The 27,915-nt window shown below is 38.0% G+C and overlaps 1 protein-coding gene across 2 annotated transcripts in view; it reads left to right on the top strand.

The window, feature by feature from the left end:
• LOC145986696 (aminopeptidase N-like) overlaps window positions 1-27,915 on the top strand; it is a 256,273-nt gene that overhangs the window by 188,143 nt on the left and 40,215 nt on the right. The window contains exons 3-6 of one of the 2 annotated variants that reach the window (XM_083121010.1): window positions 16,287-16,386; window positions 17,641-17,722; window positions 19,952-20,141; window positions 27,421-27,613. The exons of the other annotated variant lie outside the window; for it this stretch is intronic. Of the exons in view, the coding sequence (XP_082977136.1) occupies window positions 16,287-16,386; window positions 17,641-17,722; window positions 19,952-20,141; window positions 27,421-27,613 (565 nt within the window). The remainder of the gene's footprint in view (window positions 1-16,286; window positions 16,387-17,640; window positions 17,723-19,951; window positions 20,142-27,420; window positions 27,614-27,915) is intronic. 2 annotated transcript variants of the gene reach the window in all.

The raw sequence follows: 27,915 nt of genomic DNA, 5'->3' as shown, positions 1-27,915 counted from the left end.
TTCCAATCACACTACAGACATAGCAAAAATTGATCGCCTGAAGATGAGAGAAGAGGTGATCTCTTGATATGTCTCGAAATATATAGATAGAATATATAGTCAATCAAAAAGAAAAACAATGGATAATGTCCAATTAAGTATAGAAACGCTGTTAGAACCGGAGTTCATTCACAGAGCAGAAGGGTTATTTTGACAAAATTCTGTTTCCCGGCTGGCTGCTTCGGAGAAGAGGGCTTTGTGAAGTTGCCGCTTCTTGCCCAAGCGGTAGACCTAATTCGTTGTTTGGCCACGAGTTCCTTCGTAGGTAAACGCGGCAACAGAGGATCACTGCCATAAAGGTTGTTCCCGCGCTGGCTGAAAGAGCGACGGGAAATTAAAGAACCATTGTCACTAACTTCAGACAGACATCTAATCATTTCCTTAGGTTTCGAAGCTGATCCGAAGGGACAACAAATACCAAAAAAACGTCATGAATTAAATGATCGATTGGTCCGTCCTTCTGTTGATGGATGGCAATCCATATTAACAATAATAATCGTAAGCTTATAATTAAAGAGTCAACAATCAAAGCTAATACGCATCTATTGATCAGAAATTACTAGAGGGTTAAAGTTGTTTTTGTACCTCTTTGTTATTTTAAGTCGCTCTTCTGCCACTTTCGGCTAATGAGGATGAGTGACGATTAGATTAAATTGACACCATGATACCAATACTGAAGCCGTGACTCGAACCCGGAAATTTCGTGGTATCGGAAGTGGACCATTTAACGCGCTTGGCCACCAAAGAGAACCTTCTCTGCGGCCAAGCGCAGTTAGTGATGGACTAACGATCCAGACACCGAATGTTCCGGGTCCGAGTCCCTTCACAATCTAAGACATAACACTTTATCAAAACTTTATTCACCTCTCCTCCACCTCAAATTTAATACTCAATCTTCCCAACCAAATTTCCAAGCCAATTTTAGACTTCCTGTTGATATTGCTCCCTCCAAAAAAGCAATCTAAGACGTAATAGTAATACACAAGAGTTGGGATTCCCTGCCCCCAAAATAATTATCAATCCAGCTACCTGAAAATCCCACTAACTTCATTAATCGCCCACCATAATATCCCTATCAATCTAAGGCCTAATATGTAAGAGTTGGATATCGCCCCCCCCCCCACCAATATTACTTATTACCCGTAACAATTCCCCTGACAATCTACAAATTACTATTTGTATAACAGCAATGGCTAATTGTTAACGTAACTAAACTTGTTCCCTGTTTACTCAGTCAAATTTCCATCACAGTCTGTGCCATAATGCCCCTCCCCCTGGGCACCACTGATTTAGAACTGTGACAACGTGATAGGTGTAATGTAACTAATAGTTAAATGTTAGGGATGGGTGCATGTGTGCTGCGCATTTGAATTTTATGTGAATCATATCTGTCAATAATGTGAATATTAATATTATAGAATATAATATAATGGTGCAGGTGTGTGAAAAAGTAACCATGAGCACCAAGGTATCAATAAAAAAGAATTGGAAACATAAGTTGCATATGGAGATGTGTGTAATTAGTTTTGTTCTGGGATGTAGCAAAGAACATCGGTTAAACCGTGCGGGGTTTCAATACTGTGTCCACCCGCCGTTGGATTCAAGCACTGCATCTAGTCGACGAGGCAAGGATTCCACGAGCAGATGTTTGGTCTTCTCCTTAAACTCTCCCAAACATAAAACACGTGAAAATGTTTTCGATTGGGAGACTTCGCTGGCCAATCTACTCTTGAAATTCCTGGGTGCTGATTAAACCAGGTGGTGTTCGCTTTCGATGTATGGACGCTGCTGTTGTCTTGATCGAAAGTCACGTGCGAAATCTCATCTTCAAGGTGTCTCTCTCGCACCCTGGGAAGCGTGTGGTTTTCCAGCACTGCGATGTATTCCTGCGAATTCATTCTCGAGGACACTTCCACCAATCCACCTACTCCAGACGAACTGATCCATCCCCACACCGCCACGGATATCCTGCCACTCCTAGCATGGGTAGAAATGTTCTCGGGGCCGTAGCGAGTTTTGTTGCGCCTCCAAACATAAACCTGACCATTTTCGTCAGACGAAAATACTTTTTTGTCGCTCAAAATTACGTTCTGCCAAAATTCTTGAGGAGCTGGTAAATATTGTAAAGAAAACTGATCCGTGCTTCGTGATGGAAATGCGTCATTGCTTCATTCTTTGCCGCTCGACGGTGCCGAACTGTTGCAGCATGGCACTCCAGTTTCAACTCTTGGCGAATCTTCGTTGTAGCCATGAAGGGATTGCCCTCGCTCATCTCAATGATGCCTGCATCTTCTTCCCTGGTTGCCTTCCACGGCCGGCCTTTGTTGGGTCTTCACTTCATTCCTTGGTCACCTTCTTCCTCGTAACACCGAATCCAACGCCTGACGCATGAATCGTCCACACCAAGGGTCGTAGCAATCTGTAGTGCAGCAGATCCGCCGCACAAGAACATGCGGACTATCTTCTCTCTTGTAAATTCCGAAAGTAAGGCATGATGAAATGATATCGTAAAGGAACATTCGGACCGAAGGGACATGCTGCACGTGGCACATGCCTCTTGAAAACACCTTATCATTGGTGCATGTAGAGTTTCACGCCCATTCCGGTGCAGAAAGTTTCATTTTATTGGTTCCGTTGCAAGTGGCATGCTCAAGGCATAGATACGAGTAAAACTGCTGCAGGATCTCGAACGAAGCACCCACCGGGGCTCGAATTAAAGCCAAAGCGTGGTGGCAAAAGGCAACCGTGAAGTTACTGCATCTGAGATTTACGTCAAGCAGGGCCTGCGTGGTGTGTGCAAAGAAACTCACGCTTGCTCTAGGAAATAAGGATACTATTGAATCAATGCAATATAAAAAAGTATATGCCGTAAAATATACATTATTATTGACTCATGCATTCCCTGAAAAAAATGCATTGTTTTCTCGCACATTTCTGCCCGCAATGAATATAAATGTATAATCTATTAAATTAAGCAGGTGCATGCAGATTTAAAAATATTGATAAGATAATTCAATTGAATTGAATTGAATTGTTGTTTTTTTAAGTCCACTTTATGCACAGAAAGGCTAATTGGGACTGGACCTACAGTTTATAGTGGGTTCCGAACCACTACGTTCCTCCACCGGGTATCGAACCCGGGACCCCTTGATTAAAGGTGATGACTCTACGATTGCGCCATAGGGGAGGCCCTAGTCCTCTTACGGAGATAATTCGTTCGGAGCAATAGAAATGCCCTATCAAAACAATTGGGGAATATTATTTTCAATGTGGATATTCTTCGGAAAATATGTTTCTAACGACAGTTTACCTAAATAGTGGGGACTTGGGGTGAGAGAGAGGGACGGAGTTGGAAGAGAGAGAGAGAGAGAGAGAGAGAGAGGAAAAGCACACAATTTTCTGTTCAGTGCGAACCTTTGGGATTGCTTTTTCCTAGCGCACCAAAAACACAATACGTTTAACCCAAATACAACCCAAACCTTCAATGGCAAAATTGTGAGTCAATCACTCAACTGGAATAAAAAGTACGGATTTAAATCTAGGCCAGAAGATAGTTATTGCGCTACCATGTGCCAAAGAAATCCACTTTGCCCGCGAGAATTGTCATGCCTGAGTGATATGTAGTTTACGTTAGTTGTGAGAGTTGCTTCAATTCCATTGCCTGCCAAGAATAATGATAGCGCTGAAAGCATAAAATACAGAAATGTGCATGTTTGGCGAGCTATGAGAAAAGCAGATCCTTGTGTTTTCTTTTCAAAATTTACTAATTTTATGTCAATTTTTACATATAGCCAATGGCGACAGAGGATGAATGATGCTTCAGGGAAATTGATGAAGATTGAAAAAACAACGAAAAAGAAAAACTCATTATCAGAGGCTAGGACCCAAGAACCCTGGCTACGCAGCATGTTATGATACTTAAATATATCACGGATTGCTGCTAAATCCATTCCTAGATATTTGTAATGAATGAACCCCCGCCCCCGCTACGAGAAAAAGAAAGACTATAGGATGTGAAACATTCACAATGTAATTGCATTGCTTTACATCGCTCTTGGCTGTATTCCAAATGTAGTAAGAGATCAGCGATAAGTTAGATTTTTTTGTGGCAAGGTATAAGTGTATTTGAGCGCAAGGGCTACCTATTTCATCATTTATAAAGAGTTAACTTCGTCGTTACACTAGCACCAGGCACAAATGCATCAATTTCTATTTCGGTTATTTTACATCACTCTTCTGCCTCTTGAGTTAATCGCGATAATACGGATGAATTATCAATTTATAAAATTGTGGCGGGACAAACTCAGTGATACATTCATGCCTGACCAGAGTTTGAATCTGGAACATATGACCTCGCTTCGCTAGAAAGGCTGGCAGAAATGTATCGGAAAAGTGTAGGAGCACCAAGAACCGGTTTCACCCAGCACAGACAATGAAATCATTTACAGCGACTCGCTGTGGCAGTGTTGCTCGTCACCCCCTCCCCTCACTCGCAGATAGCATAGCCTTCTCAGCACGCACCTGCTGATGGAAGAGTGGAACCACAAGCAAAACAACCTGCGCAGACCCACGACTCCTGTGCACCGTACTCCCGCGAGGAGGGGCGGGGGAGAGTGGACCATGCTTCCTTATGGCCCGAACTGAAGGGAAGAAGGGAGATCTGCGCGGGTACTTTTCGTCCCAAGGATTTTTTTCGTTTTGGTCGATCTATACTTTTCGTTTCAGGCATATTCCGACTGGAAGGTTTCTGGCACCCCTCCGCCCCCTTCCCTTCCCACCATGGTTAATAAATGATACCCTTGCACTTTCAAAACCCTTATCGCAAGAAAAAGCTGGTATCAATTTTACACCACCATACAATAAGATTTACACGGGAAACATTTCCCAACATATTTTCTTGATTCGGACTAAGGGCAAATTAAAAATAGTCAAAGAATTAAATTACTGAAAATATGAAAAAGCGCGATACCAAAATCTGTAATGAGTGCGAAGGGAAAATCGAGAAAAGGAAAAAAAAATTAAGTATAAAAGTATTCGAATAACCAGATTAAGAGAGAAAGTTATCACTGCTCGAACAATGCAAATGAAAAAAAACGGGAATACGAATTGAAATATACGACAATCGGAAGTAGGCTGAAGGAAGCAAAATTTAATAATCGTGGAAAGAAAACATAATGAAAGGAGCGCTGGTTCGATTAGCGACGGAAGCTCATATTTGTTGTTCGAATCCCACTCTACACTTTATGTCCAGATGCATTTACACTTAAAATAAACTTCGTGGAACTTTTTCCAAATCAGATGTCGCCAAAAATTTAAAAACAAAAAGAATAACTCTAAAGGAAAAATGCCGAAAGCGTTATTGCAAAATGAAAAAAAAAATCTTCACATATTCGTTCGGAAGTGGTAAAAGAATAATAAAAAAACTCAAGCATAAATGTTAATAACACTTGTTATTATTACCAGAGACATTCTCAAAATAAACTTCTTGTCCGTCAAAATCAAATCAAGAGGAAAGCAAGATCTCCACCCGGTCGCGTGAATCTGTGGCTAGATTCAAGAGTTGGAAACACTACGCTTCTCGCGAGCTGATATTCCTGGCGAAACTAGATGATATAAAATTCCGGGTTGCATAACCGTAAGGGGGGACGTTTCATTCGATTTTGAGTGTACAAGGCAAAGAATCAAAGAACTTTTCGAGAGCGACCACTTCGCCTCCTTACTTCTTCACCGTTAAAACTTAGACTGTCTGTCCCAGGACTCTCCACACTCCTGGAAACATTATTTTGCACTATTGTGCTCCTCTGACCAATCAGGAGCTTGCACTTTCTTCTCCATTATGCACTACTGACGCACTATTGACAATGAACATGGAATGGAGGGTGTGTGACCTCGCAAGTTTACAACGTTATATATAACTCACCCTTTTACTAAAGTCGACAGAAACATGCCTAGGTTCGAAATTTATGAAGGTAAATAGTTCTCCATTGAGCTTAATTCTGAAATTTACGCAAGGGATGTTTTCGAAATGGTGACAGGCTTGTAAATATTCGAGAGACAAATATATGATCGCACAGATGGACAGAGAAAAGGCTTGACGTGAGAATGTCTGAAAATATGGCGCGACTCGAATCGGAAGAGACCCCCCCCCAGAATGGAGGGTGTGGAGCCATCTAGCATGGAAGAAAATCACTAGATCTAGAAAGTTGAAAGAGGAAAAGACAAAGTGATACCTTTACATACTTATGCCGGTGAAATTTTGACATGCCTGGCAACACTGACGTCCAGGCGCGCATTTCGTTGGGGAGACCTAGCTCTATTGTTACATTTTTTTCAGCTTTCTAGACTGGCTGCTGCATTCTGTCCCTTGGCCGTGAAAGTCGCATGGTGGTAAATTCACATACTGTGACAGCACCATGCTGTGCGAAGGAGGTGGTTAAAAATAGGGGTGACGTCCATGTGAGTTCCCACGACCCACGCTAACTTTCGAAAATAAGAAAAAAAAATAAACAAAAAAAAATAAACCTTGGGGTGGACGCTGGGAAAAGTCTATCACAGTATCCTATTGTCTTGCTACTCTTAATTTCTGCTAGCCTTACTTTCTCTTACTTCAATGTTTGCCCTCCTAGAATTGATTTCTGTCCAAGATTGGGATAAGGCAATGCCCCTGTGCCCCATTGTGGTTGCGCCACTGCTACCCCTTCCCCGTAGTTAATTTGAATTTTCATCGGCTTGAAATACTTCATTTTCTCCAATAATATCGTTTAATAACAGTCATAAGATTCCTCTACACTAAATTTCTAAGTGAAAGTATAATAATGTAGGGGCATAGAACGTCTAGAAGGGAGGCAAGGATTACCACACCTCCCTCTTCGAAAACGAATATCAATCTAAAAGTATATATTTCACATGTATAATTTGATTTCAGTCATAGTAATTTACATTAATTATTATGTAATGGAGGGGCGCAAGTATGCGATAATTTCAAATTCAAGTGGTGTTTTTGAGTGGACAGCCCCATGGGCATATTATCGGGGTAATATGTCCCATGAAAAAATATCTTGCTTGTCCCTATGTGGAAAAAATCTGCGAACGTCCGTGAGCCCCCGTGCGCACGCCTATGAATATGACTTGGACTTCAGTAGGTTATTGCATCAAATATTCGTAGCATAATGTGGACAAATTATGACTTCTCTGAAAATCAGTCAATCTTACCCACAAATAAATGATTGGCCTTGCACTTGTAAAATATTTGAACTTCTAATCTTTACTAATCTATAGTAATTTGTAAATTCTCAGTAAACACGCAAACTATTGTTTGGTAGGCGGTTAGGACTTTACCCTTTTAGCTGTTAGGGTGTACTTTTACACTTTAAATACATAAAGCATGAACGTATTCGAAATGCTGCACTACCATTACAAGGCGTTCAAAATTATGAAAGAATGAGAAAACCGAAGAGTTTTATACAGCTTACGAAACCGGTTTTCTGACCTGATGCTGTGAAAGAAGTTAACAGAACGTTGTCCAGAACTTGCACAAAATTCGGGGATCTCACATTAAATCTATTCCAATCCAACCTAAATTAGCTTAACCTACTTAATGCATTTAACATTTGCGAGATTTATGAACCGTGTTCAAGTTTCAAAAACAAAAAGGAGAAAAATCTTGTTCAAAAGAGGTCAGAAACGACTCGTTTCAACCATGTACAAGGGCAAAGTGAAACTATAATGAACGACTGATTCGTAATACAAATTCCGATGTAGTACATTTGAATAGCACCAGTGAAATGCGAAAATAATCTTACAGGAACGATAGTAGAGCATTTTGTGCAATATCGATTTAATGCCAGAACATAATCTATATCAAGGTATTTCATGCTCTAGGAATAATCACAAAACTGTAATATCTGCATTATGCCTAATTTAAAATAACGATCTCTTCTGATTTTACAATTGCAAAGAATTATCAACTTCGTTTGTAAGGGAAAATGCGTGCTGCTTTGAAAAGTAGACAAGTTGAAGCGATATTCTCACAGAAATTATATCGGAAGGTATTTCCTCAACATATAAATAAATCATACATTCTGCATCACTCTTGCATATTGCAAACGTTTTGCTTTTGATGGATTAAGCAACAAGCATTTAAATATAAGACTTACCTTTCAGTTTTCTCCGATGTTTCTTTCTTCCAACATTTACTGGATTCGTTATCCTCTGGTAACTTAGTTTATTCATTCATTCATTCCTCTATTTGAAACCTAACAGCTTTTATGCCGCTTTTGTCCATAACAATACACATATAAAATGTACACAATTGTTTACATTAAAATTATCAGTTTTCCCCCCTATTTTACAGATATCAGATTATTAGTTGTTTTTTTTAAAGAACACTTTGCCTTTTACAATTGTATGTTACACTCCCTTAAAAATGATAAACTATAACCAATCTGCACATCTGGATTAACAACTGAACTTAAGAATTTTTTAAAAACTGAACCTTTAAATGATTTAAAGTTTTATACAAGATATTTCTCTCTCTATTATATTTTGAGCATTCCAGTATTATATGTTGTGCATCTGCACTTTCCCAGCCACATTCACATTTCTTATTGTTCGTTATTCCAATTTTGGATAAATGTTGCCTAGTACACAAATGGCCCATTCTCAGTCTATTAATTAATATAATTACATTTCTTGTAGCACTTACAAGATGAAACCATGGTTTGTGTGTTTTGAATTAAACAAATGGTCTGTATGATTCTCCAACTGTTGTAAGTTCATTTCGACACCGACCAAACCATTCATTCAGAATTTTCTTCTTTACTCTAGGGAGAAGATCCGTATAGTATAATGATAAGTTCGTAATATTTGGAAGACACATTGCTTTCTTTGCACATTCATCTACATGAGAATTGCCTGTAATATTACTATGAGCTTTAACCCAAGAAAACTCAATGGTTTTTCCAGATTTTTGTATTGTTTGAACTAATTGTATACAATTTACAATATAAGGGGATAATTTTTAAAGACTCTTGTAAGAAGATTTAAGCGCCTGTAATACACTTTGCGAGTCAGTAAGTATTAAGAGCTTTCGTAAATTTAATTTTTGGACATACATTAAAGCTTGGTAAATTGCGTAAGATTCTGCTGTAAATATTGAACAGTCTTGCGGAAGCCGAAATAATAGGTCTGTTTTATGTTGTGGATCGTACACTGCCCATCTAAACTCCTGACTCACTTTTAGATCCATCTGTGTATATGTAATAAAAAATTTTGCCATTAAGTAAAATATTCCGATATGTGCGAATAACGAGGGAAATGAATATTATCCAGAGTGTTGAGGATAATGTAATGAAAAAACTGGCCGTGAACGCATCTGTAGAACATCCTGGTATTCTTGACAAAACGAATTATACAATTCTATTCACATAGCAGCTTTTCTGTTTGTTATTTTTCCTGTTTCATGTAAGTGTATCATATATTTTAGTACATTGTTGAAAGGATGCTCACAATATGATTTCACTTTGAAGAGCATATTTGCTGCTAACATCTTCTGTCTACATGAAATGGAACATTCACCCGCTTCCATGTATACTACTACGTTTGGAGTGCTGTTCATAACGCCTAGACATCTTCTCAAGAATCTCCTTTGCATGAAATCAATGGAATTCAACTTTCCTTCTGTCAAGTTACACATTGCCAATAGAGAATAATCTATCATAGGCCGAAAATAATTCTTGTAAAATAAAAGCATAACTCGAGGATGACATCCCCACTGAGTATTTGCTATTCCTTTGAACAAATTAAACACTTTTTCTGATTTGACTTGTATTGCTTTAATTTGACCCTTCCAAGTTAGTTTTTCATCCAAGAGGACACCTAAATATTTTACTCTTGATGTAATGGGAATTCTTGTTTTTCGAGACATTGAGTGAACTATTGGAGGTGTTCTCTTTTTACTAAAAATTGTAATATTATATAGATACAGATATAATCTGCATATTGAAGATAATTGACTGTTGGAATTAATTTCCTTTCTATCCCGATCATATGTATGTTGAATAACAAAGGACTTAAAGGACTTCCCTGAGATAACCCTTTGCAGGCTGAATAAGGTCCTCTACTTTCACTGAAAAAGTGGAAATATACAGATCTTTTACTCAGTAACTTCCATAATATCAAAACATAGTTGTGAGGTATTTTTAGCTGTTGTATTGTTTGGATTAGGATATTAATATCTACATTATCATAAGCTGCGCTTACATCTAAGAATGCAGCTAATGGAATTCTTTTTCTTTTCAGTGAGTCGAAAATATAAGAGGATAGAGTGATTAATCCGTCCTGGCATCCTAATCCCTTTCGAAATCCTATTTGTTCGAACTGAAATATGTTTTGGCTTTCTAAAAAAAACATTCTATTCTTTTTTGTATCAGTTTCTCAAATATCTTTCCTATAACTGACGTCAAAGCTATAGGTCTATATGAGTTACCTACTTGAGGGTCCTTGCCTGTTTTTAAAATTGGAATAATCTACTGTTTGGACCAATCTTCTGGTACTTTTCCATTATTTAAGAATTTATTAAAAATTGTGCACATCGCTGTTAACGCTACATCAAAATTCTCGTTTTTCTTCATCACTTCGAGATATTTTCTCGAAGATAGCTGCAAATACAAGAAAAGAAATTCAAACTTAAAGTAAAAGTTCAACTTCATGAATATCCAACGACATTTACAATATTGGAGTGACTGAATATATAAAAATTATTGTTTGAAAGGAAGGTAAAGGCGTGCTGTATTGCTTAGAGTTCTCGACTGGGCATCAAGCTGTCCCAGGTTCGAGTCCCCTTACGACGTGCTCTTTTTTTTAATTCTTCTTTTATTAAACAAGAGCATTGTAGCATTATTTGTAATAGCAGTGTAGAGTAGCTACATTGTTCTGCATCTGGAATTTAATAAAAAAAAATTAAACAAATAAATGAATTGACACATGTTCAAAGGGATATTTTTACGTATAAGATCGAGAATTATGATACTCTAACGATAATTGTGTACTGCTTCAAAGACATTGACAAATATTAATGAAATGACTATTTATATTTGTGGTAATTGAGGACATACTAATTTTACCCCTTTATCCACTCCAGTTCAATGTAAGGATACCTCCACAAATATCGAATGAAAAGTTTTCATTATGTGCAATTCTCCATTAAATGTTTGCGCCGATTCCTACTACCTTCGATTTCTTTGTTACAAACAAGTATTCTTTGCACATTTCATGTAGGAGGAGAGTTGCTTCTACATTTCACACTGGTCAGCTCCTCCTAGCTATTCTCATGAACGAAAGTTTGTAGGGTAGTGGTTACCGTTGTATATTGTCAACCTGATGGTCGTGTGTTCAAACCAATCCGGTGGCAGAAATTATTCATAAGTTTTAGACATATCTCATTGTGTTCATTGTCCATGCAGTGTGAAACGGAATGATTCTGTTTGGAATTAACGATGGGGGGAGGATAAATGTTAAATAACAAAACCTCCATTTCAACGAACTGAGAAATGGAGAAAATTTGGATAATTCTTATAAATATGAAAATTACATCCATGTTTTTAGTGGTATAATCGCAGGTAGAATCAAAGATCTTACGTGGCAAATTTTATCTCGCTCTGAACTCAGCCAAATGGCATTTCGCACAGATCTAATACATTCTCCAATTCATTTTAAAATATTATTGAATGTTTCATGTCGATATTTTGATCAATGCATCAATTCTTGACGCTGAGACGATATTTTCTACAAATACCTCATCTCTTCTCTCGTCTCCTATCTCTTGTCTCCTTCTCCTTCATCTCTCCCCTTCTTCTCCTTTGCTTATATGTCATATTGCCTTCCCTCCTGTTCTCGCCTCTTGTCTCCATCCCATTCTTCTCCACTCCTCTTATCTCCTCTCCTGTCTTAGATTTCCGACTTCACTGCACTCTTCTCCTCTTCTTTTCGTTCTTCTCATGTTCTCTCTTTTACTCTCTCTCCCCTCTTCTGTTCTCCTCCTCTCCTATCAAACCTCTTATTCTCCTTCTCTCTCATTTCTTTCAAATTCTCTCTTCTCCTCTTTGCTCCATTTTCCTCATCTCTCCTGGAATCTTTTTCCTTTCTTCTCATTACTCCTCCTATCCACATCTGTCCTCCTATATTTTCTTCCCTCTTTTACGTTTCCTCTTCCCCTTTCGCTCTTTCTTTTCTCCTCTCATTTTTTGTCCCTTTTCGTTTCTTCTCTTCTCTTTTCCTTTGTGTAGACTCATCAGCGATGAAATACTAGAAAATCGATTTTCTTTCTTTCAGAAAGTATTTCTTATTTGTGACAAATGTAATGCTGATATATTTTTTAGAGTTTTATACAATAATACTTGGTTTTATTCTTTTCGCGAACTTCACAAATATCTATTGTGCATATGGCAACCCTGAAATTTAGCCTAACTCTACACCAGGCGCGGCTCGTGCATAATTTTCCTGGGGGTTCACCAAAATTATGCAAAGTGGACTTAACTAAACCTTTTGAGACACTACACGCTTTGGTTCGTAGAGATAGTACTGGGAAAATTATCAAATTTTGGCCTGTAGATTACTGACAAAGTTAATTTGCTTTATGCTCAGATAACAGTGACAGCACCAAGGAGTGTGTGTGTAGGGGGCGATTATTTTATTTTAAGATTTTCGTATGGTATTGTATTTAGGGGTATCTCAGAATTCAGAAAATATTCTCGCCTCAATTTTGCCTCTTCCACTCTTGCCAACTCTTTTCTGGTCCCACCACTGTCAAATAGACTATATTATTGGAACTGGATCCTGAACCTACAGTTAAAAATACAAATCTCTGCCTGCTAAAATGAGTATGTATCAGTAATCGAACCCAAGTCCCCTTGATTACAAGATAATTCTTATATAACTATTCGAAAGTATATCGCTAAATCAAAGCGATTAGATTCTATTCTATGCAATATGTTAACTTCTCGCACAGCAACAACTACACTCCTTCCAATACACAATCCACCTCACTTCACTCAACGTATCACTATGCCATATATATTTCAATCACCAGCCATGCACTTCAAAACAAACTTACAAGTATGGAGACAATGACACGTAACAAAGTTAAATGCGCGCGTCCCTTCGAACACCCTCTCGCGCTAGAGTATAACTGATCGCACGAAACCCAAACAACTTTTTGGTCGTCTTCTGACGTAAGTGCGAAATGCCTTCATTGTTAGGTTAGGCTTGAATAAATAGCAAATATTACATTTTTGGTCAAGCACGGTAAGCCCCGAAAATTGAGTGTATATATTCTAAGACAACTAAACCTAAAAAGCCTAACATGTCAACGAAAGCATTTAGTCTGACGTAAGAAGACCAAAAGGTTGTTTAAGTCTTGTCCGATAAGCAACCCCTCGCCCTCGCGCTATTTTTGACTTTTCGGCTCCTTCCACCTGAAGTGTTTCCATCTTAAAGATGAAAACTCTGAATGTGTAGGCAAGTTGTTTTCTATCATATTTATCTTATTTGCCCCATCATCTTTACTTCTAGCTTTTGTTTGGGGTCACCTCTACATTTATATTACACCCTCTTCATTAATCTAATAAGTCTTGTAAAATATAAAAATACAAAGAGAATGCCAAATGAATTCAAATTGAAACACATAGTGCAACACTGGAAGAGAGAAGAGCGTGGTTGACTCCAGCTCGCTGGTGATCCTACGAACTGCGCATGTCCGTTTTGACGAGACGAGCTTCCTGGAGTAGCCGACTGCATGTATTTTCGCCATATGTACGCGTCGAGCTTCTGCTAGCCGTCCTAAGCTTTTAGCATGGTAGGGGTTGGCTTGCGGAGGTTCAGCGGAGGCTTTGCACGAAACGGAATTACGGGGGAGCTGAGTGGCTCTGGCCCCCGGTTTCTCCTTCTCACTAAGAGAATTTGCCACTCTACGCTTATGAACTTCTCAGTTATTGTTTATTTTGTATATTACTGGGGGTACACTGCACATTTGCGCTATACAGCCAACCGCGCCTGCTCTACCCGCAATCCACCAGCGCCTTACGTAATTTGGGTTGCCTAGTTTAAAATGTCGTTGTCCTAAAACTTTTGAGAGACACTGTATCTGACATATGTTACTGAGTAGCTTTACATGCGAGGGCAACCTTTGTGATTGAAACGTTACGCTGATCAATTTGGTCGGTTTGAACACAAATTCCCCATTTTCTTGATCAATCTTCTTCTTCATTCTTTCCATTTTGAGTTTTGGAATATTTCTCTCAGCCTCTGCTTCATCTTGTACTACTTCTAAATTTATATGTAACGGTAACCCATCTATTAGTCCCATTCTGTGTAAAAGACTCTTCGGGATTTTGACATTTACCTTATACTTCTCTTGAAACTCTTTGTTCAAGTAAAAGTAATTTGCATCATTGGATGTTAAAAAGTAAACTTTTGCACGATTAGGACCCGATGCCTTAACATAATTCACCTTAATTCTAGCTTCTCTTAAGTGACTACCTAACATAATAGTACAAAAGCTACCAACATTCTGTTTCCCGCTTTGCTTTGAAAATTTTTGGAGCATTTACTGATTCCTCCTTTTCATTAACTCTTGCTCGATTTCATTTAGTGTCTTGACTTTTTGGTTGCTTAGTAACCAATTCAACATCCATATTTTCTCCGTCTTTACTTGAAGTTGTATCCTTTTTTCCTTCCATTATTTCGTTCATGTCCATTTGGACGTCCTCTCTGTTCTTATTATTACATTCCTCCTTAGACATTTCCCGCACTTGTATGAAATTTGTTGAATTTCTTACAAACGGGAAACTTTTTCCGGATGGCCCAGAGCCTTCCATGCTATCTAGATTTTGAACACAGATTTATTTTCTTAATTTCAAGATTATTTGATATTAACTTAGGTTTCAATAAATTCACTGACTTATAATAACACAAAACAATTTTGTAATAAAAACGATACTTACTTAGATCCACAATTTAATCTTGATTTTTTTCTGTAATTATATATTACGCAACTAGCTAATATTTCATCACAGACTCTTCACTTCTAACTTCACAATTTCGAAGCACTCGCATTGATCATATCGTTAGAAGGCACGGAGTGAAACCTCGGCAACACTGTTGGCTAAAATCTGCACCACGGAGTATATTGCGACGAAACGCCACTTCGAAAATTTTGATAATAAGCACTACTCTCTGAAGGTACGAAATGTTTTCATTTTTTCACATAGTATTTCAGATGCTTGCGGAAAGAACATGTGATCTTTGTTTCACTACGAAATCTTCAATACTAGTCATAAAAGAAGAAAATGCACCCGTATTGACAAAACTACCACTTCAGCGCCATCTGTACGCAGAAGTTTGAACATGGCGGAGACCTTTCATTTTCTGTTAATTAGTTATATACCTTCAATCGTAACAAAATTATAAGGCTCACAAGTTCTAGTGAATAAAATAATATTTTATTTCGGAAAATGTCTTTCTTACCGAATTTATATTAGTTGTACGGTTATCCATTGAAATTTGGGCCTTTGCTTTAACATGGCTTAACCCCCTTAAAAGAGGTAGCACTATTTTCTTTCTTCTTTCTTTCCTTCATGTTCATTTTCAAATTCAAACAATGAATATCACATCATATGCTATTAGATTCTATTTACAAATTACATACGAAACTACTCTAGTTATGAGAATGTTTATGTACTACATAGATGTATTTAATAAGCCTACTGAAATAGGAAGTTCACACTTCCATTCGAAGAAGTCGGCATTTTTGCTTTTGCTACTGCTTGTGTCTGGTTATGAATTCCATGTTGAAAGTTGTATTTTGATTTAGATATGAGTGTCTCTTTACAGTAGAGAAATAAATTAAAGCTGTGGAACATGAAAAGCGCAGCCAAGTAATGTATTTTCATTGATTTGAAACACTTTATGGAAAGAAGCCCAACGAAAACAAAAACACTCCTGTTTCTTTCCAAAAGATCCGTTTTCTTTTCACGATTTCCAAATCAATTTTTACACATGTTAACAATAAGGATGTGAAGGAGTGTAGTGCACGTTTACCCAATAGGAGGGTCTATGTGTGATTTTATTGTTTTGCAGTATTCTTGCATGTTGTTTGTGCGGGGTGTTTTTCTTTGTGGTATTGTATAATTTTGCATGAATCTATATTTGAAAATTGTATACATATACTAACTTGTTATTCTTTCAAAAAGGATGATCCCTTATTCAGATTAAACAGGGGATTTCTGAAGTTTCTCCATTTTGGTTACGGACGAGAGGACGGATATTCCTATAGAAGGTCACAAAGAGATGGTACAGTATTTTTACATTAATTATTCATTCTTGATATATATATATACGAGATGTATAACTTGGGACCCAACTTCGGAGGGTTAGAATCGAACTTGGAGCTTAACTTTGGGAGGCAGAGTCAAAAGTGTTTTCAACACCATAAAAATATCAACTAGGACTATTGTTGAAAGCCAGAATATACTGTTACATTTGAGAAATCGTAAATACTACTGGATTCTTTGATACTAAGGTTCCAGGATGTTAACAAAAGTACCATTAACTTATACATTTTTATTAGCCTGAAAATTTGTGGGCAAGTGTCCTCTTTGCCGAACCAAATTACGCCTCTGTATAAACTTTCGAGATGTATGTTTGGATGTTCCTGTTTCAGCACATCACGATAAATTTTCTACTTGTATAAAATAAATTGTAAAAACTGCCAAACTTGCGAACCAACACTGGTCGGAATATTTATTTATTTATTTGGGTTTTAATAAAAAAACAACACAAGGATTATTCTCGTGTAATTTGTAAATATTTTTGCTTAAATATTGTGGTTAAAATAGCTACACGATTTTAGGTTTTGGAATCCTTAGATCATCATAATTACTTCAAATGAGTAAAAGAGTTTAATACAAGAAGGTTAACAATGGAATCTGCAAAAGTATTGCGTTTAATTCTACGACTTGATGAAGAATTCACGACCTAGAAGGAATCTAACAGAGGCGGTTTAAGGGCCGGGCAACTCGGGTAACAGCTGGGGCGTCACCCTCGGGGGCAGCAAAAGGGACGTCCCGCTTGAGTAGCGCCAAAACTTCATGTCTGAATACGTAAGCGTAGTTATGTTTTCTTAAGAATTTGGATTTGCGTAGCCAAGAATTAGTCGAAGTTACTGCTGCATAACACAATAATTATATTGCAAAATCATGTAGCAATTTAAGCTAAGAGATTCCTCTCATTTTGATGTCATTATGTACGAATTAAACACATACCTAAAATGAACCTCTTTTGAATGGTAACACGTGAGATATTAAAAACATAACTGTATTTTTATTTATTAAAACCATAAATTTATAACGTTTTCATATTTACATTGGAGAAAATAGGGGACCAGAAAGGATGGAGGTGTGGAAAGGAAAGGGCGCCAAAAATCCACCTCACATGGGTGAAAATTTTATATTGAGCCACCCCTCAATCTAGATGTAAAGTTAATACCAAAATTACCATTACATTTCTGGTTGATTAAATAACTGAGAATCGTCTATTCTTTTCCAGAACTTGTGATTAGGTCAATGTTCAACGAAACAGTTTCTCCAGCTAATTACCAGAAGGCGTTGAGTAAAATGGACAGTGAGGGGTAAGTATTCAGAGATATTGTTATGTGTGTGTGTGTGTATAATGGAATGTGTGTGTTTTTCTGTGTGTGTAATGACGCTGCCAGAAAAAAGGTAATGAGTGGAGTAGGAATATTTACTTGGGAGTGGGGCATTACATTTAGTGCACAGCTAAAGAAGAAAACACGTAAAAAGAACATTATTACTGGTTGACTGGAGGGTCATCGTCCCTCCTGTCCCTCTTGGTGCCGTCTCTCTCTTTTCTCTCACTCCCGCCATCTGCATGTGTGTGTTTTGAAACGTTTGTCAAAGTTTAAGAACATTTTATGCACAAATAAGGTAATCGGGATTAAACCTACAGTTTCAGGTGGCCTCCACCGAGGTCGAATGTGGGGCACCTTGATTTGTTGGTGTTCCAATAAGTTTCATTCTGCTTGTGCATTTCTCACCCTCTCTGTGTTCTTACATTCACTAGATTCTCACTCTCACTCTCTCCCTATTCTCTTGTTTCATTGGTTTCCTTGTTGCTTTCTGCTTCTCTCCCTTCATTTCTCTCTCTTTCTTTGTGAATGTTTTCTCTTTCCTGCGCCGTACCCTGTGGCCGAGTACGTCGACCTCCGTGGCGGAGTGGTTAGCAGAGCGCGCTACAACACTAGAGGTTCCGGTTCGAGTCCCGGGTAAGTCATGGGTATTTGTGTCTGTCCAGATGATAAATAACTGAGAAACTGTAACAATTGAAAAATGTAAATGTGAGAAAAAGTGTGAATGGTGGGGGATACCTCCGTGTAGGGGGTATTTACTTTATATGAAAAAAGTGGTTAGCACATGGCGCTACAACGCCAAGGGTCCCGGGTTCGAATCCCGCTCAGGCTTGGTTGTTTGTGAATGTCAATTCTTGAATTTCATTATTTCATCACTCATCCCCTTTTCGCAAATGAGCCAAGAGGCATAAAACGCGAAGTAAAATAAACTAAATCAATCAATCAAACTCTTTCCTACCCATGTTTTTGTTCTTCTGTTTGTCAATTCATTTTCTTTTATTTTATGTTTCACTCCTCTTTTCATGTTCTTATCTCTCCCCTTCTGTTCCTACTTTATTCATCCCTGCGTATGTCTCTGTGCTTGTTCTGAAACAATATTGTGTATTAACCTTTTCTCTTGTTGGAGGACACTCTGCAGCTGTCATCCACTAGTATCTCTGAAATAGTATCTTTAGTTTCAGATGTCACTACACAGTGTGATCATTGTCTACTTCATTATTGTTATATTTTAGAAGATTCTGGAGTGATTTCTTAGTTTCAATCTTCAAGAGAGTGACGATCCTCTCTTGCAATGGTGCTTGACAATCAATCTCTGATTCTTTCTTTCTCTGCTTCCCTTTCTCACTTTCCTTCTCTTTCTTTTTTCGCTCGCTTTCAATGTGTCCCTTTTTCTGTTTTTCCCCTCTTTCCTTCTACCTCTTTTCTCCGGCTCTGTATTTCTCTCTCTGTCTTTATTTTTCATTTTCTTTCTCTTTTTCATGTCTCTCTACCCTTTCATGTCCCTCTCTCCTTTTCTCTTTTGTCTGTCTCGTTTTCTCCTTCTCTATCATCATCTCTCTCTTTCTTTTTATCTCTCTTCCTTCTATCTGTCTCCCTCTCTGCCCGTCTTTATTTATTTTTCTTCTCTCCCTCTTCCTATATATTTCTCTCCATTTTCCCCTTCTCTCACTTTCTCTCTCTCTCTCTTTTCTTTCTCTCTGTGAATATGTCTAAGCTGCTGCTGTTCATCTACTTATATCTCTTCCTCTCATCCACTCTTTCTCTCTCATCACCTCATTCTTCAGTTTGTCTGTGTTACATTTTTCTCTTTGCATGCGTCTTTCGCTTGAGGGTTAGAATCAGGAGACCATTTGGGAAAGCGATCTTTCAAGCAAACTGTCCTTTGAGGGAAATGTTATTATGTTTCTTAGTATGTGCAAGGGCTAATCCATTTCATCCAATCATTGTCTACCCTCACATGTTTGCTAAAGCGGCTTAAAACAAAGCAAATGCGAATTCGCTCTAACACACTTTCTTACTCTGTAGATCTTGTTCGTGTCTGCTTACTGCCTTATCTTACTTTCTCTCTCTCTCTCTCTCTTTCTAATGTTTACCGTTCTGCCACATACACACACGCACACAAAAAGTGAGAGAAGAGATAGTGAGATGAATTTTCAGAGATCTCAAGTACATTTCATGTCAGAAGTAATAATCGTAATTCATTCTCCTCAGTAAATCTTCATACGACGAAGACGACAAGAAATATTTCTGGCAAACTTTTGATGAGCTCTGCCACGAGGATGGATCATTGCCTGCCAGCATATCTCTCCCTGATGTTGCAGCCACATGGACCAATTACAGCATAATTCCTCTTGTCACCATTCACAGAAACTACGAGAACAACACAGCAACTCTAAGCCAGGTAATATAAAATATATTTTTTAAGAAAACAATGTGTATATACAGGGTGATTGGTAATTCGACCTATTCCTGGAAAGGGGTAATACTAGAGCACATTTGCAACAGATTTGACCCTATGCACAGGGGGTCGGAAATCAATGGGTTTCGAGTTATTGCAGTTTGTAAATTTTCGTGACATATTTCGACATGCGACCAAAAACTACTAATTTTGAAAACACTACTACACCCTTGGTACTTAATTGACACGTTGCTAACAGGTGACGAATGAGTGACTACTGGGAAAAAATTCATGCCCAAAATTGTCATACCCACAGAAAGAAACAGTCATTGGAGCACACGTCAATAAGAAATTTGGAAATTATCGTTTAAATGGAAGAGGATTACTCAAAGAAATGGTAACACACTTAGCGTAAAAATTACGGAAAAAACTTCCTCGTTTCATAAGCTCTCTTTTTGGAGAGACATCTTTTCCACCATCTTCCCTAGTTGCTATGATATTTCTTGCTTGTTGATAAATCTATCAGTTTCTTAAATGTTGCCAGGTCGTGGCACATCAAGATTAATTTATTTTCTATCTGACACTAGTTGTCGATGACATAATAAATATTTGCCAAATTGAAAACGCACAAATACAATATTTTAACTAAATAAGAAAGAATTATTGCTTTCATACGTAACCGGGAGAGGCAATTTGAACAGGATTTGTAGTTTTTGTAACAGTTAATTCTGACAACCTGGAATCATGAGAATGGTAAATAACATTATTACTTCACTCATTTTCGTTCCCTTATTTCTCACATCCGACAACTTCTTTTCACTTTACAAAGAGGTCTACAACGCGCCTTCTCCGCTTTTTATTCAGATTTTTCCCCCAACCCGTGGGCCAGTTGACAACATTTGTATCCTTTTGGAGAGCTTATGAAGCGAGGAAATTTTTTCCACAATTTTTACGCTAAGTGTCCTCCTCAGTAGCCGAGCGAGTTAAGGCGTTCACTCGTCTTGAGATCGTTCGCTGCGGGACGGCGTAGGTTCGAATCCGGCTCTGGTCGGAATTTATTTGGCCTACGTATAGGGCCGGTGGCAACCCACCATCGTGAGGAAATTGGGGAGCTCCGAGTGAGGGAGCGTAATACGGTTGCGAAGTCCTACAACGGCTGGGGGTCTGTCGGGCTGACCACCCGTCCCCCTAATCTGGCTGCAGATCTCCACACCCCCTTGGTGGCTCGCGTGGGAGGGAGGCCAGCAGTCGGTAGGTAAGCCTTGGCCCGATATTGGGCTGCTGCGCTACAGGATTTTTTTACGCTAAGTGTGTTACCATTTTTTGAGTAATGCTCTTCGATTTAAACGATAATTTCCGAATTTCTAAATGACGTGTGCTCCAATGACTGTTTCTTTCTGTGGGTATGGGAATTTTAGGCATGAATTTTTTCCCCAGTAATCACTCATTCATCAGCTGTTAGCAACGAGTTAATTAAGTGCCCAAGGTGTAGTAGTGTTTTCACAATTAGTAGTTTTTAGGTCGCAAGTCGAAATATGTCACGAAAATCTACAAACTGGAATAACCCGAAACCCATTGATTTCCGACCCCCTGTGCATAGGGTCAAATTTGTTGCAAATGTGCTCTAGTATTACCCCTTTCCAGGAATTGATCGAGTTACCAATCACCCTGTATATTATACATCAAGGCTGAGCCGATTGCGACGTATCGGAAAGTATCGGATGGATTTAATTTACCGATACTGGCCGATACTTTGGCGGTGTTTTGATGGTTGAAAACTACGCGCGACACTTTCGCGGAATCTAATTATCCTAAAAGTTAAGTAAAATTCGAAGTTTCAATTGATTTTGTACCATTCATATCAGGGTGAAATTCATTCGTTGACAAACAGAAAAAAGATTAAAAATCATTTCTAAAATCACTCCTCACGAACTTCATGTCTCTTGCACATTCATTGCTATGGATACCTACTGATATTGTTATTATTACAAAGCGGATCAAAGCAACAATTAAACCGGGTATGTATTTGGTTGATGTGTTAAAGTAAATTACCAGTTTCAAGCAACTATGACACAAGACAAATCAATAACATTGGATTGGATATCTCTGACGAGTACAAATCTTGTCAATGGAAAATTGATCGAAATTTATCAGGTTTTTTAAAAAGACTCAATCCAAGACCTTACTCGAAGATACTTTATGGAGGCATATGTTTTTCGCATTGTGTAAAAGAACCTGCATTTTGTGATTAAATAACAGATATTTTCATATCCTGAACTATTTCTTTACTACTTTAAAGGAAAACTCTGGTAAATTCATGCTTATTATTGAATACTCATTGACTAATATTAATAAAAAAATTGGACAACAATTTTCAAGCATCGGTATCGGTGAGAATCGTAAGAGTATTGGTATTCATTCAGAGGGGTATCGGCTCAGCCCTAACATAGTTTATAATGTACGTGACACACGTTGTCTTCTGAATGTAAACCGATGTCCTTTTTGGTACTCTCTTCTCCTATCCAAAAGGTGTCCGGCTGTTTCCTTAGAGTATAACAGAAATTAACTTGGTAAGAACTAATGTCCTTGCTAATTCGGAGCACTAGATATATTTCATATGATCATTAAAAAACGGGTGGGGGAGAGAATTACTTAATTACTTTATTAGTTATAGATTTGAAACTGTGATGTTTTCTTTAGAAAAACGTTACCAAAGGTTTATGGGAATATTGACAAATTCATTCATTCATTTATTGTTTTCTGCCCAAGGGCAAGTCTTTCCTTCCTACCTCCATGCTGTTCGATCTTGAGCCTTTAGCTTTGTAGCATCGTAGGAGTGACTTATTTAGATGTCGTCAATCATTTGGTGTCTTCTTCTTCCCTGGATTTTCTTTCCATTGACCACCTCTTCACTGACATTCCTTACTGTACAATTTCTGTTCATCCAGTGACCCAAACAATTTCTCTTTCACTTCATTATTATCTCCAGCATTGATCTCTTTTCTCAAACTCTTTCTAGCATTGCTTCATTTCTTACATTTTCTTACATTTGCTGTCCATTTCACCCGTTCTATTCGTCTCCATAGCCACATTTCTAGAGCTTCCAAAAGCTTTTGTCACTTGTTCTCAGTGTCAATGTTTCTGTACCATATAGAGCTGCACTCCGTACAATGCATTTCATTAGTCCTTTCCTCGGATCTTTGTTCACAAATCCACAGAAAATATTTCCTTCGTATTAAATGGTTCCTTCGTTTCTATTTCTTGACTGCATTTCATATCACCTCTTATGATGTATCCAAGATATTTAGAAGTGTCTACTTGTTCGATTATCTCACCTCTGACGCTCACTTTTGTCTTTCTCGGTTCTCTTCCGATCACTAGTGTTTTCGTCTTCTTCACATTTATTCTCATGCTTATCCCAAACTGTTCACAGTGGGTATTCATTTCTGCAAACATGGCATTTATGGTCCTTTCATGTTCTTCCAACAGGGCCATGTCATTTGCAAATCATATACAAGATATTGTCCTTCCTCCTACTGCTACCTCTCCCTTGCAATGGAAACAGTTCTTACTGTATCTTCTAAATAGTTGTTGAACAATGTAGGGGAAAGACAGCATCTTTATCGTACCCCTCTTCCAATTTCACCTCCTTGGCTCATTTCGTCTCCTATTCTCACTTTTACACGTTCCTTCATATATAATTTGCAGATAAGCCTCCTTTTCTTCCAACCTACACTAATAATCTTAATGAACCCTGAAAACTTGGTCCAACTCACTCTATCAATGGTTTTCTATAAATCGACAAAGGATACAGATATTTATTTACCTTTTTCCAGTTATCTTTCTGCAAATTGTTCTCAGTATTTCTATGGCGTCTCTCGTACCTCTTCCCTTTCTAAATTCAAAACGTCCTTCCTCTATCTCTCTGTTTATTTTAGAGTGTAGGCATCTATTTAAAATTCTCAATAGAACTCTTGCTGATTGTGATATTAAACTGACTGTTCTATATTCAACACATTTCTTGGAGTTACTTCTCTTCTTTAGAGGTACTTAGATTGTTTCCATGAAATCTTTTGGCCATACACCTTCATCATACATTTCTTTGCATAAATGTAGCATTTCATTCTATACTTCATCTAGATTACTTTATGAGTTCTACAGGAATTTGGTCACTTCCTGTTTTTTTTTCCGTTCTTCATTTCTTTGAGTGCGGATTGCAACTCATCCATCATCATGAGTAGCCCTTCTTGTCCTCCTTCTTTTTCTATTCATCATGTATCTGGTCGGCTCTCTTTCCCGTACAGATTCTTTACATACTCTTCCCATGTTCTCAGCATTTCTTGTTTGTCCTTAATTTCGTTTACATTCTCATCTTCTATCATCCACATACTTTCCCAATTTTTTTTGTAAAGCAAAGGGATTGAATTTCACGGTATATCAGGTCATATCATCTTCTCTTTCCTAATTCTTTAATTTCTTCGCACGTTAGTTTCATCCATTTCTCTTTTGCCTTATTTGCTTCCCTTCTTACCTGTTTATTGCGTTCTCTGTATCGTCATCTTTCTTCCTGTGCATTAATGCTCTTCCATCTTCTCCTTTCTTCCATTTTCTCGAGCATACTTTCTGTGATCCATGTTTTTTTTTTATTTCTTTCTTTCCCTGCACCTATGGTGTCTCGACGGCTTTGTTAAGGCAAACTTTTATTCCTTCCCAGATGGTGTCACTGATATTAAGCATGCTTTTTCACTTCAAATACACTTTCTTTAAATTCTGTTTCAAATTTTTTTCTTTGTTTTTCTCCCTTTAGTATCTCTATATTACGTTTCTTTATTTTCTGTCCTGTTTTTATCTTCTTCATAGACAAGCATATCTCTCCCTCTACTAGTGCATGGTCTGAATTTATGTCAGTTCCTGGTAAGGTTTTTGAATCTTTGAAGCAGTTTCTAATTATCCAGGATGTAGTTTGATATCTTCTGCTGTCCTTTGGGCATGTCCATGTATATCTTCTTCTCGTATGCTATTGGAAGAGAGAATTTCCAACAATGAGTGAGTTACTCTTGTAGAAGTTGACCAGCAATTTACCTCTCTCGATTCTATCCCCTAATGCATATCTTCCTACTCCGATTTCCTCCTGGCCTTCTCCTACTACTGCAGTTACAATCTCCCATTACGATAATGTATGCTGTCTTCCTTTATTTTTCCATTATGTCTTCTATCTTGTCGTAGGTTTCTTCTACTTTCTCGTCTGGCAAACCACTATGACCATGTAGACATGTATAAGCACTAGGTATTTCTTCTTTCCCTTCAGTCGTACCATAATTATCCCCTAAAGCAGTGGCGAAGCCTCGTAAGAGGCCCCGAGGCCGGGCCTACCCTAATATACTTGGCTATAACGGATCATCTTATTACTTAAAATTTCATTAAACGTCGCCTTAATTCAAGAAAACTGAAATTCTAGGCCTTACGATAATTTCCACAAATTTCCATCCCTGCCAGAGGCTCTATCGTCGCCGCATGTCAAGCCACTTCTCCTAGGGCCTCAGCTGGTCTCATAACATTCTATGTGATTCATGCGGGAAAGCATAATTTCAGGGGCGCGTTCGTCCGAAATGGAGACAGTGATTACAGCCTCACGCAGTGATGCTAACCCTAGCCTAATTGTGCTAAATGTAGTACAATTTGAACTTCGTTGGCACCTAGCACCCTGTGTTTGGGATAATGGTAAAATATAGCATAATATATAAACATGCCTCTCTGGGAGACAGATAAGTTGAATTCAGAGGAATATATTTTGAAAAAATAAATTTGAAAAAATCTTATTTGATCTCTTGATCTGATTAATATCAGATCTTATTTGTTTCAAACAAAAAGTAGCATGCCGATCCAGCCACATCTGGTCCACCGTCTTCTTTTCATCTTTTCTTTATCTTTCCTTACTTAGCTCACGAGGAACATTTTATTGAAGGAAATTGCTAGAAAGTTGGGGTCACAGATAAAAAACCGCCGCCTTTTGTAGTCGTCGAATTTTCTCAAACTTTGTCAAGCGATTGAACCAATTATATTGGTTAAACCATTGTAATTAATTTAATGGGGGGAAATTGTTCAGAGGGCGAATAATGTTTCTATCACAGCGTTCTGCGTTTTCGTTATTTTCTCGATTTACTCCTGTTGCTTTGTTGTTTTATTGTTATATTTTATCTTGTTTTTCTTCTTTCCGTTCATTTTTTTTTATAGTTCTTTCATTGATTTCCTTTATATTACTTCGCTTTTTGTGCCACTTTTGGCAAATTTGCGAAGATGGGGAGGAGTGTTGATATGATAAAACTGACGAATGGAGACTCAAAAATATCCATGCCCACGCCGAGATTCGAACCAAGAACCTCTGGCGCCGTAGCGCGATGTGCTAACCACTCCGCCACGGGTGTCGGGTTTCATTATTGTGAGCGTGAAGTGAGCAAGGCGAATAATAACTTTTATTACTCTGGAATGCTACAAAAACAAGCATAGAAGCCTATTACAGAGCATAGCAAGAAAGAAGGGGCATTGAGGACTGTGACTCGAATGACATCTAAAGCATCAATTTACAATAAAATAAAAAAAATACGATTTACGAGTTAGCACACATCAAGAGTTAAGAATATGTTGTTACATTTTCAAAAATAACTTTAAGGTTATATTTTTTGTATTTTAAGAAAGTTGCACCCATAATAACACGAACTCACAGCTTGTGCCTATTCTTCCAGTGACACCACACTTCGCCACTGCTCTCATCCACATAACATACTGATATTACTAAATCTCTTACACGTTGTCCAAGTACTATGCCAACTCCATGAATTCCTGGGGAGTCTCCTCCCGATTGAAACATGGACATATTGTTAAATGTAAATATTAACTAACCCTCTGGTATCCCAAAACCCCGGAAGTTTATTACCGCAGCAACATACGTATCTCTCTCTTTCTAACATCGACCTCTGTGACAGAGTGGTTAACACAGCTCGATACAACGCAGGGCTCCCGGATTCAAATACCAGGTTGAACATGGGTGTTACTTGAGTGTATTTTTCTTCATGAATTTCATCACGTCATCACTCATTCTCATCTTCGCGATTAGCGAGAAGTGGTAGAAGAGCCAAGTATTATAAACCAAATCAAGCAATATCCTCCTCTTTCTTCAATGTACAACATTTTATGTTCTATATGCGACTATTATATTGTTCAGAGTGTACACTTAAGAATAAAAAATGAAATTTTTTGGAATGTTATCATACGTCTATTACAGAAAGTCTACAATATAAGGAAAAATAAAGAAACAGATGAGGATCTGCTGTGGACAATTCCCATACCCTACACAACGCAAGACGAGCTTCAGTTCGTTGATAGGAGAGCTAAGATCTTCCTTCAAGAGAAAGAGGGAGTGCTGAACGGGCTTCCAGATAGAAACAAATTTATCCTTGCCAATCCAGAGTATGTAGGTGAGTTCTGTACCACGTATCAATTCGCTTCCATGTGTGACAACTATCTTGTATTTGAGGAGGTTTCTTCCGTACATTTTCAGCGTGTCAATCAAATCCTTATACTTTAAAGTGGGATTTTGCTAAGAAACGAATTGATTGTCCTTTCAGAGCAGTAAATGAATCAAGTTATAAATTTTAGTACTACGTACCAATTCCAACAATGGCTCTAGAGGAAAACATTGACAATTCACGGGCCTGCATGGGTTTGGATGACTCACAGGTGACTGTTGCCCCTGAATTATTTCAACATGCTGATTCCA

This window comes from Lepisma saccharinum, chromosome 4, assembly GCF_977018435.1.
Source record: "Lepisma saccharinum chromosome 4, izLepSacc3.1, whole genome shotgun sequence".
In the NCBI taxonomy this organism is placed as follows: Eukaryota; Metazoa; Arthropoda; class Insecta; order Zygentoma; family Lepismatidae; genus Lepisma; species Lepisma saccharinum.
This window is presented reverse-complemented; position numbering and strand designations above follow the sequence as displayed.